General features: G+C 41.4%; 1 protein-coding gene across 2 annotated transcripts in view; it reads left to right on the forward strand.

The window, feature by feature from the left end:
* LOC124798080 (cyclin-Q) overlaps positions 1 to 9349 on the forward strand; it is a 56596-nt gene extending 47247 nt beyond the window's left edge. For both annotated transcript variants that reach the window (XM_047261321.1, XM_047261319.1), the window contains exons 6-7: positions 8364 to 8498; positions 8578 to 9349. In XM_047261321.1, coding sequence (XP_047117277.1) covers positions 8364 to 8498; positions 8578 to 8670 — 228 coding nt within the window. In that variant the 3' untranslated portion in view covers positions 8671 to 9349. The remainder of the gene's footprint in view (positions 1 to 8363; positions 8499 to 8577) is intronic.
* Positions 9350 to 11133: the final 1784 nt, after the last annotated feature.

Consider the following 11133-nt stretch of genomic DNA (forward strand, 5'->3'; position numbering starts at 1 on the left):
CTGAATAACTATAACCTTTGAGGTCCTGAATGTACTTCCAAAGTCTTATGTTGAAAATCATATGCACAGGTGATAAGAGACACAAATCAGTCAAAAATACAGGAAAATACAGGAAAATAGTTTAACTTTCACATACATTTTACAGATGGTGTCATACCTCATACCTGCAGCTATGTTCATACTAAGTTGTAGGGATTTTGCACCCACAGTATCATTTACGTGCAACATTATCTGTTGGACTAGCTTCTTTTAGCGTGTTTTATCTTCATAGTGGAGTAGGCAGTTAGTTGGTTCTTTGCATCCTTCTTGTGTGAATGCCTTTTTACATGTCCTTGGTGCTTCAATAATAAAATCCTGCAATTTCATTCTATAACCAAATGAGTGTTATTTCGAGTATCAGATCAACAACATTAGCTACGAATTTGATACATGCAGTCTTAACAACAAAATTTTCCCAAGCATCTTGAGCAATGCTCTTTTAGTGACTTACACTTAAGCTCAAATTCATTTCTTATGCCCCTCCCTGGGGGCTCGCCACTCGTTGGCAGGTTCGTGCTTGGCTACCAAGAGGCCCCAGCCATTGCAGCATCTTTTCCCTTTGGTGCTGCATGTCTATCCTCCTGCTATTCCTTTTCCGCTCCCTTGGGGAACATATCTGGGCTGTTTTTGGGAATGTGTTTCACACTTTCAGTAGCTGACATCAGTACAGTATCACATTTTTGTTATTCCTTTTTTCTTGATTCACGTTCTCCTATCCTTCCTCCATTTCAGCGTTTGAGGTTCTTCTTTTTCTTCCTCTTCCCAGTGGGCTGCTTAAGGCCAGCCAACATGTCTGATGGCTAACAGGTGATTGGGTAACGCGTAATTCCCAGTCCCGGGTCGACAGGTGCTGTTCACACATATCCTCTGGTACAGGCAAAGTCCTGGAAGGGGTGATTACTTGAGCTGCCACCTTCCTAAGTCGCCGATTGGTCCCTCTGTCAGGTGTTCGGGAGGTGTGGCCTGAGGTGGGTTAGGCCTCCCTCTGAGGGGAGTCCCCCAGTTGGAAGGCATGTGCCATCAGAGACACGGGCAATCGTGGGGATTTTCTCGCAATGAGCCAACCATCATCTTCAGTCAACATCGACGAAACATAAACAGAATGGAGCTCTTGATTCAAAGACCTTCCCAGCTGCAGCATGTTCCTCATGGTTTCACATACTGAAGGTGGTCAGTCCTTTGCAATGATAAATCCATTTCTTGTTCAGTAAGATGTTGATGCAATTGCTGACCCTGAGAAATCCTGCTTTCTTTTACGCAACGGCACTTTGCTTTTTGCTTGTGCATGGCTTTCCTGTTTGTGTTGATGCCCATAGAAGTCTGAATTCTTCCTGTGGTGTTATTTACATTAGGCTGCTCGAAGGTCTGGCCGAGGCAGAAATCCAAACTTACCGCTCTGATCAGGATGTCGTTGCAGTCCATTGGTTGATGGAAAAAGGTATATGCATCCTTAGTACCCACGTGCACTCTTTTTCTAACTGTTGATAGAGTGGTGCTTCTGCCCAAAATCAACGGAGGCTGTGAAGTTATCACAGTCTGACCATACATTCTAAACCTGATGTCCTGCTACCAGTGTCATCATTTCAACCACACTAGTGTGTCCTGTCGACAATTGGCCAAATATGTAACCTGTCATAGGGGTGTTCACAAGGGCAATTGTCCGCCTCCTTCTCCCCGCTGTTTAACTGCAATGGTGAACATGCTACTGTATCTTGAGGAGTGGGCTGTCCAGGAGATCCGAATAAAGGAAAAAAAAGTGCCTTACCTGGTCGCTTGCAAGTTACTGGCTAGTCACGAACCCTGCATTTAGTACTGTTCTTGCTACATCTCACTTCATAAAGGGCGTGGCCATGCAAACATGCCACCTCAAATTCAACAATATGGTTGTGAAATTGTCCAGTTTCATAGTAGCACTGATGTCTCCTCGTCCAGCTGTGCAACAAGCTACCAAACTTTCGCCTCACGGGGCGAAGCCACCTGCTACACAACAGGCAGGCTGGAAAGAACAGAACAAATACTCCTGCGAAGACTTCCTAAATCCCTCCAGCCAACAAACATACGAGTCTTCCTCTGCGAACCAAAAAAGGCTCCAAGAAGTCAAACAAAGGCAAACGGTCTTCCCCTTTGCTGACTCTGAGATCCTCTTTGACGGTGTCGCCACATGATATCCTCGCCCAGCTGACCTCCGTGTCACTACTGCACACCGCCAACTATTTTTCTGCCACCTATTCAGCAGATTGACAGATGGAGAATGCCAACACCTCTGTATATTTCAGAGAACAGGATCCTCCAGCCTCTGCACCCTGTAGCAGTGAATCTTTGAAGGCTGGCTCTCGGCAGCCGACGAGGTGAAACCCCTTCTTTTTCTTTTTTTTTTTTCTTTTTTTTTTTCCCCCCCTCCTCCCTGTTCCTCATTATGGCTCTTCAGTGGAACTTTTGTAGCCTTCAATCAAACAAAGAGGATTTACAGCTGCTCTTAGAATTGCAGCATCCACTTGTTCTCTGCCTCCAGGAAACAAAATTGCATCCTCACAACTGCTTTGAGCTCTCACATTTCTTTTTGGTCTGTTTTGACCTCCCTCCATGAGGATGGCATTTCACCTCATGGGCGAGTCATGCTGCTCTTATGGGATGATGATCATAGTCAATCCATCTCCCTGACTACCCGCCTTCGAGCTGTTGCAGTTCTCCTTTTCCTTCGTCACTTGACCTCTTCCCTTTGTACTGTTTACACCTTTCTGTCATTCGATGTCACCAGGGCAGACTTCCTGCAGCTTATTGGGCAGCTACCTCACCCCTTCCTGCTCCTCGGTGACTTTATTGCGCACCATCCCCTTCAGGGTTCTCTAAGAACCTTTCCAGAGGTGCCCTCGTGGCTGACCTTCTCAATCAACTTAACCTTATCTGCCTTAACACAGGAGCACCCACGTGCTTTGAGATGCCATGCATTTTGACCTTTCTTTCATCACCGCCCAGGTTGTCCATCGCCTCAAGTGGTCCGTTCTCTCTGACAAAAATTCAAGCGAACATTTCCCATGTGCTATCCGTTTGCTGACTCCTAACCCCACCTACGTGCACACTAAAATGGCATTTTATTAAGACCGACTGGAGGCTTTGCTCCTCCCTGGCGACCTTCAACAAACATTTCCCCAGTTCTGATGACCAGGTAGAATATCTTACAAACATTATCCTTACCGCCAAAGAACATTCCATTCTTCATACTTCCTCTTTACCACACCATGTCCTGGTCCTGTGGTGCAATTCATGGGTGGAGACATGCTCGCTGCCCTTTTAACCATCATTCTACAATGGAAAACTAGCATCCATTATAAACAGTTGAGTGCACAGTGTCGCTGTGTCCTGCGGGATAGCTAAAAAGGTAGCTGGATTTCATTTACTAGTCCTTCTAACACTTCGACTCCCTCTTCCGTTGTGCCGTTGTCCAATGGCTCTATGGACCAAGACCCGTTCCCCAGTTTCCAGTGTGACAATAGCCAATGATGTCATAGTGGACCCTATTGTTATCTCTCAAACACCTTGGGCTGCCATTCTGCGGAGATTTCGGGCTTCTCCCACTATCACCCTAGCTTCCTCCTTTGGAAATGAGCGGAGGAGGCAAGGGCAATACCCTTCTCTTCTCAGAATCTTGAGTGCTGCAATTCCGCCTTTACCATCAGGGAGCTAGATCAGGATCTCCCTTCATCCCGATCCTCCAACCACAGGGACAGGCGATGTTAACATTCAGATGTTGCAGTGCCTTTCTCTTGCATCCCACCAGTTACTGCTTCATACGTTCAACTGCATCTGGGGGGAGGGCATGTTTCCCAGACACTGGCCTCAAGCCACTGTCGTATCCATACCTAATCCTGGTAAGGACAAACACCCTCCTCCAAGTTACTGCTCCATTTCTCTCATCAGCTGTGTTTGGAAGGCGATGGAACATATGATTCCTGTCTGGCTGGTATGGTGACTTGAGACTCGCACTTCACTAACCACTGCACAGTGTGGATTTCGAGTGCGCCATTCTGCAGTTGACCATTTTGTCACTTTGTCCACCCATGTTATCAGTGGTTATCTGCAGAAATCTGAGATTGTGGCCATGTTTTTCAATTGGGAGAAAGCCTAAGACACTTGTTGGAGGACTGGTATTCTCTGTACTCTCTACACATGGGGCTTCCATGGCCGCATGCCCCATTTCCTCCAGGAATTTTCAAAAGACTGAGATTTCAAAGTATGTGTGGGTTCTGCCTTTAGCCAGGAAAACATTGTGCCTCATGGTTCCGTCCTGAGCATGATACTCTTTGTTATCTCCATTAACCCTATTGGTCTGACTCCTGCCAGGCATCTCTGGCTCCCTTTCTGTTGACGATTTTGCCATCTATCGCAGTTTTCCATGGATTTGTCTCATTGAGCAGCTTCTTTAGCAATGTCATGATCGTCTTTACTTATGGACTATTGACAATGGCTTTCGTTTTTCCACTGATGAAACAGTTTCTATAATTTCTGGCGGTGCATTTGGTTTTTTCCACTGCCTTTACATCTTCGGCCTGTTGCTCTTCCGTTTGTTGAAACTGCAAAATTTCTGGGGTTCATACTCGACAGGAAACTTTATTGGTCCTCCCACATGTCTTACCTGACAGCCCGCTGTATGCAGTCCCTAAATGTCCTGTGTGTCCTCAGTGGTACTTCCTGGGGAAGAGATCGAACCACCCTCCTCCGTTTGTACTGGTCTCTTGTCCTTTTGAAACTAGGCTATGGGTGTTTGGTTTATGCATCTGCACGTCCGTCCCTCTTACACCATCTCAATGCTATCCACCATCGTGGCATCCGTATGGCCACTGGCACCTTTACACTAACCTGGTTGAGAGTCTGTATGCAGAAGCTGCCGAACTACCGCTGTGTCTTTCTCCTCAGCAGATAAATGTGCTGTTTGTCCGCCATGCGTGGCCACCTGTCCTGTGCCTCCTTCGATGACCCCTTTGATCACCAGTACGTAGTGCATCCCTCTTCCCTGTTACCTCCTGGAGTTTGCTTTCGGCAGCTTGACTTAACGCACCCGGCAACTTTCCCAGTGGGTGTGAACCCTTCACCATCTTGGCTTCGTGCAGTGGCCCGTCTTCACCCTGTCCTTCATTCACTTCCTAAGGACACTACTCCAGCCTCCCTCTATCGCCTTCAGTTTCACGACATTCGCATGGATTTTCACGGTAGTACCTTTGTGTAAACTGATGGCTCTCGAACTGACTGTGGTGTTGTGAGCCTTTGTCATTGGCACTGATGATTTTCAGTATTGGCTTCTGGAACACTGCTCACTATTGAAAGTAGAGCTCTTTGCCCTCTATCGGGCCACACAGTACATCCAGCGACACAGGCTTTTCAATTGCATCATCTGCTCCGACTCTCTCAGTGCCTTTCAAAGCCTCTGTGTGCTGCACACTTTTCATCCCTTAGTGCAACAGGTTCAGGAAAGCTGTCACTTGCTCACTCTTGATGGAGCCACTGTGATATTTATGTGGGTTCCTGGTCATGGCAGTGTGACAGGAATCGAAGCTGCTGACACTGCTGCCAAGGCTGCAGTCCTGGTATATCAGCCTGCTAGGTCTTACATTCCCTCCAGCCCGATCTCTGTGTTGTCATCTGTCAGCAGGTGCTGTCAGTTTGGCATCACTACTGGTCCTCTTTCCGTGGAAACAAGCTCCAGGTTATTACGCCTCTCCCAGCAAACTGGATGACCACCTCTTGGTCCTCTTGCTGTGAGGAGATCTTTCTAGCTAGGTTGTGTATCGGGCACTGTCTGTTTAGCCATCACCATTTGTCAAGTGGTGCTCCATGTTTTAGATTTTATCTGTTGTAGCAATATGGCAAAGAACATTTAATTTTTAATCCAGGACCTCTGTTTCTCTTTGGTGTATTTTGTAGACCTTTTTCCATGTCCCTGTTTTTAGCTGTTTTCTCTTCAGTCAATTGGGATTAACATGTAGTCATTTTTAACTCCTCTCTTTGTCTTCATGTTCTACAGTTCTGACATGGGCTTACATGACCCTTGTTGCTTTTGCGCCCTAAAACAAAACAAAACACTTCTTAAGAAAAGAGCAACACAATTTCCCGTAGATATGAAGCAGAGGCACATTTTACATGTACAAATTTTAGGTCCCTACAATCCTAAGACCTATATTTATGTTAATTGTCCATCAACTGAGGGCTGTGGTTATCATTTAACACCCTTGACTCTACAGGTGGAATAACCTTTGGTGCTTTTGCCCATTTTACTGATAAACCACCATCATCATCAGTACTTGAATGATCTTTGCTCGTTTTCTGGCACTCCGTAGAAAATAAAATTTAAGGTAACATCAAGGTTGAGAACTTGATGTTGCATGATGTCTTTCCTCGTAAATGTAATACTTTGCATTGTTTGCAGCCTGTATTCTAGCTATGCTGCTGAACAGCAAAATCTATTAAGTGGTGCATTAAGTGTGCTGTCCACATACGTATCCCTAATGTAAACTGAAATTATTGTACCAGTTCCATTTGAAGTTGTTTTAACATCTGCTAATCTAGTCTGCATACCTCCAGCTTTGCAACTGAATTATTTGGGAACTGTTATTACTACAATCAGTGCAAACTACAAACAAGAAATCCCACCTAGACCCTGGATAGATAGATCAGTAGAATGCAATGCAAATGTATTATTTAGAAGTGCTTCCGTGTTTGTCTTTGCACAAGACACTTTTCTTATAATTCCAGAGTCACAAGGTAATTTCAAACTTTGTGGTTGATGTTATATTCCATGGATTTATATGGTATGTGATGTTGAACTGTAAATGGTGCAAATGACATGTCTGTTACACTAATGTCCTGTAATGATAATTTGTACACATTAAAATAATAATAATAATAATAATAATAATGGTAGGTCAAGCAGAATAAACACAATTTCGTTGTTCACTTTTAAGCTATGAATTTCATTCAATTGAGCAGAAAGTTTTTTTACTGTAGACACCCTCTCATCTGGGAGTGGTTTAATCGACTACCACTGCACGTGTTGTGGCATGTTTGCTTTGTAAAGCTCGTTGTTGAAGGAGAATCTTCTTTAAGTGGTGACTATTGTTCACACACAATCTGTTTCCTATAGTGAGTCTAATATTATTTATATTCAGTCACTGTAGTGTAGTACTGGTAGATCCCAGAATACAAGATACATATTTGGCTGAAGCAATTCCCTAATGGAGGAGTGATTTTATTTGTAGAATTAAATTATCTCTTACTATCAATACGTGCAGTGTGTAGACTAAATACAACCAGCATTATCTTTTTATGATTTGCAGATAGATACTTTGAGCTGATTTAAAGTGCTCTTTTCTATGTTCTACCCCCAGGTTGTGTGTTGATTCAGAGGTTGTCACCCTATAACAATGGGAGGTACACTGCTGATGATATCTGTATGAACACGGCTGTTCTGCCAGACTGTCTCTGTAACCCATCATAATTGGTTGAATTTTTTTTCATTTCTAATACTACTAATGATGATAGTGATGAAATTTCTCAGAATGTAACGTGTTAAGTTTTTCTTGGATTCCTTTCAAATTCTGGACAGGACACAAAAGTAAAGGGCATCTTCAAGATTTCCCAGGCATCAGCTACATCAAAAAGAAAATTCAAGTAAGAAAATTATTAAAATCATGTGGAGACATAGAGGTTGGCCATTACTTAATGTAAAGTCAAAATTTCTACCACTGCCAATAGATAAATTTACTGTGGAAAATAGTAATCCTAGTTTACAAAGTTTGGATGGTCCTCCTTCAGAGAGGAAAAGAGGATTATTTGGTGAAGGTTAGAAAGGGAAAGATGAAGGCAGAAAAAGATATTGCAATTTTTATGTGCTATTAATTTTTTGTACAGTGGAATTTATGGCTATGGTTAAACACATTGAATCATTTAGTGGATTATAGAAGAACCTTTCTTTTTAAGGACATGTTTATGCTTTTACAGACAAAATTAAAAGAAAGTACCTTAAGGACAGTCATAATGTTTATTGGGGCCAGTGTTTCAATTTATGCACAAGATTCTGAACTCATTGTTGATGTGATAAATTACATATAAAATTTAATGAGTAAAAAGTGGAGAGAGATGAGGAGAGGAAATAATACTTCAAGAGCAATGCTCCTGTTAAGCCACAAGTTTAGTTAATACTAGATGTAATTGTTGCTGTATCGATAAACCATGATGTCCAAAGGTAGCATGCATAGTCCTTGTTAGATGCGAAGGGAGGACTATGAGAAACTGAAAAGTGAAGATACAAACTTTGTTTCATTTAATTCCAGGATTTCCATTATGACCCAGCAGTACTGGACTATGAACCTCAGCATATAGCTGTTGCATGCATAAATCTGGCACTTCAGTGCTATGGTGTCCAGGTACCATTGACAGATGAAGGAGAGGAAACTCCTTGGTATTCTGTAAGTTGTTATTTTCTTGGTACCATTGATTAATTTCTCTCATTTTCTACATGACTTACAAACTATTTCTCTATTTCAGGCATTTGTTGAAGACCTGTCAAAGGAAAAATTGTGGGAAATAATGGAGAAGCTGATGGAAGTTTATGAAGCAGATTCCAATGTGCAGTGCTAAATAAATTAATTTTTGGGACCTGTTACCACAGTGTGATAATGTTGAACTCTTTCTCAAGAGAAAACAATTTTGTTTTTAGTTTCAGATGTAAATGAACTACAAAACAATTTATCTTGCATAAGTTGTTCCTGTGCACAGTTTGATTTTGTCTGCTTATTGCATAATTACTCTCGAAGAAAGACAAACATGTTTTATGTGAAATTTCAGGGTGTATGAAAGAAGTGCACTTATTTGCACATTTAAGATGCCAAATTTGTGTTGTACACCATGAACTATATAAGAAATCTGCATTTCTAGTTTTAACCAAGTGTACAAATAAAATTTTTATACATTTGTGACGGTTTGAAATATTAATGCATATTGTTTATACTGGACTGTTTTGTTTGTGGTGTAAATAACTAAAAGTGACACTATAGACTAAAAACAAATTTTTGTGAGAACATGTCTTAATTTCTCTGTTGAACATCAGTGGCCGTAATTGTTGAGACAACTTCAGTCTTTCATTGTCTCTGGTTCCCCATGAAGCATGTATCATATTTACCCGAGCATAAGATGACCCTGATTATAAAGTGAAACTCTTTTTTTCGAAAAACATTCTTGGGGAAAATCTTTTTAACATGTTCTTGCTAATCAAAATTATAAACTGTTTTATTGACATAAACTTTGCCTAAAAAGTTAACATTATACCTATTCTAAATTTATCCCATTTATTAATTTTCTACATTTTGATAATACAATGTGAAATAAAATAGAGAGAGATCGTTTATATTCATTTCCGGACCATTTTCTTTTCTACATTTTTCGCGTATTAACCTTGTTGTCAGTGGTATCACTATTTTTAATCACCATCATCCTATTAGCATAACTCTGAAATTTATATCTTCATTGCCACAAATATCACTGGCTGTGTACAACCAGCATACAATACACCTGTTTTGCTCCTATCATATGTCATGGTGACATCACCAACATTGCAGCACGAAACATCTAAGTACGCCACTGATCCTCATCTAGACTTTTTCAGTCCTCTGCAGAAATGGGTGCTACTTTTAAGTATTTGTCCAGTTTTAAAGTCAGTTCAATTACAGCCACAGTTAGACTTAAGCAAACTGCAGTGTAAATGTGTTAAATGTTCCTAAAAAGACAAGGTACATAGCATAGATTCCCATGTTGCTCAACATGATGTATTTTACTCCCCACTCACTATTTCCATACCTGCACTCAGCCAAGCTGGTATCATTGTTCCCCTCCAACCCTTCTGTAGCGCTGTGCTGACTGCAGTAGCTTGTAGGGTGCAAGTCATGTAACAACAGCAACTAATACATGAATAAAAAATCACAATGATTCAGATCCAGTCTTGAACTTCTGTTTGTCCTGCAATCTAGTGACATCTGTTGATACTATCTCCACGATGGATCTTGTTGCTGTAATTATTTTCGCCACAACAATTAGTCAATTTAATATGATTTATTTTGTTAGAGATTTCATCCTCAATTAATTTTCCTTCTTGTTTCATCTGTATGTCACCATCACCTGTTCTAAAACTGATCGAAAGCTGGTAATGTAACCAGTGTTCTAATACGCGAATAGAGACTGAATTTCTCATTTGCAACCTTTTACTATTTATTACAGTCTCTCTTAGTCAAATAAAATATTGATTCTGGGTTTAGACTCAAGTGATGTTTTGAAGAACGTGTGGGGGCAGCAATAATATTTGTGCATGGCATCCATACACATCTCAAAACGTTTGTTACAAACTTGTTCAGATACACCAAGAATTTGTAAGATGATGGAATTTAGTGCTTTTTCCTCCTATGTTTCAAAAAATTGCTAAATTTCAACAAGAGCAATAACTTGTAAATTATGGTGGCTAGTCCATAGTTTGTTGTATTTCCCTTGCACAAGCACTGTGCGAGTCAGTCACATGATTGTTCAAGCAACGTCGGTACTGTATCAAGCACTTTGGCATATTGGGGAATCTTGAGCATGTTTGAATGTAAGTATCATTTGCCCGGGCCTGCCCTTACAAATTCTTCTACAAATTCTTCAAAATAAATCTGAATGCGATCTCAATAGCCAAAGTTTCATTTCTAAGTGTAACACAACCCATGTACTCTATTAAACAAAGTAAAAATGTTAACCTCAGCAGCAATAGTTTAATCTACGAATATAAGACGACCTTGTATTTTTAGAATGTTGAATTTGGGGAAAAAACCCTGTTTTATAATCAGGTAAATGTGGTATTCTGTACAACATATGTTAATGGCCATATTCCTAAGTTAAATCCTATGTCTTTTATCATGTTACACTTGCATTAATACAAATGATGTCCCTTCTACATCTACATCTACATCTACATTGATACTCCGCAAGCCACCCAACGGTGTGTGACGGAGGGCACTTTACGTGCCACTGTCATTACCTCCCTTTCCTGTTCCAGTCGTGTATGGTTCGCGGGAAGAA

The sequence above is a fragment of the Schistocerca piceifrons genome, chromosome 5 (assembly GCF_021461385.2).
Source record: "Schistocerca piceifrons isolate TAMUIC-IGC-003096 chromosome 5, iqSchPice1.1, whole genome shotgun sequence".
In the NCBI taxonomy this organism is placed as follows: domain Eukaryota; kingdom Metazoa; phylum Arthropoda; class Insecta; order Orthoptera; family Acrididae; genus Schistocerca; species Schistocerca piceifrons.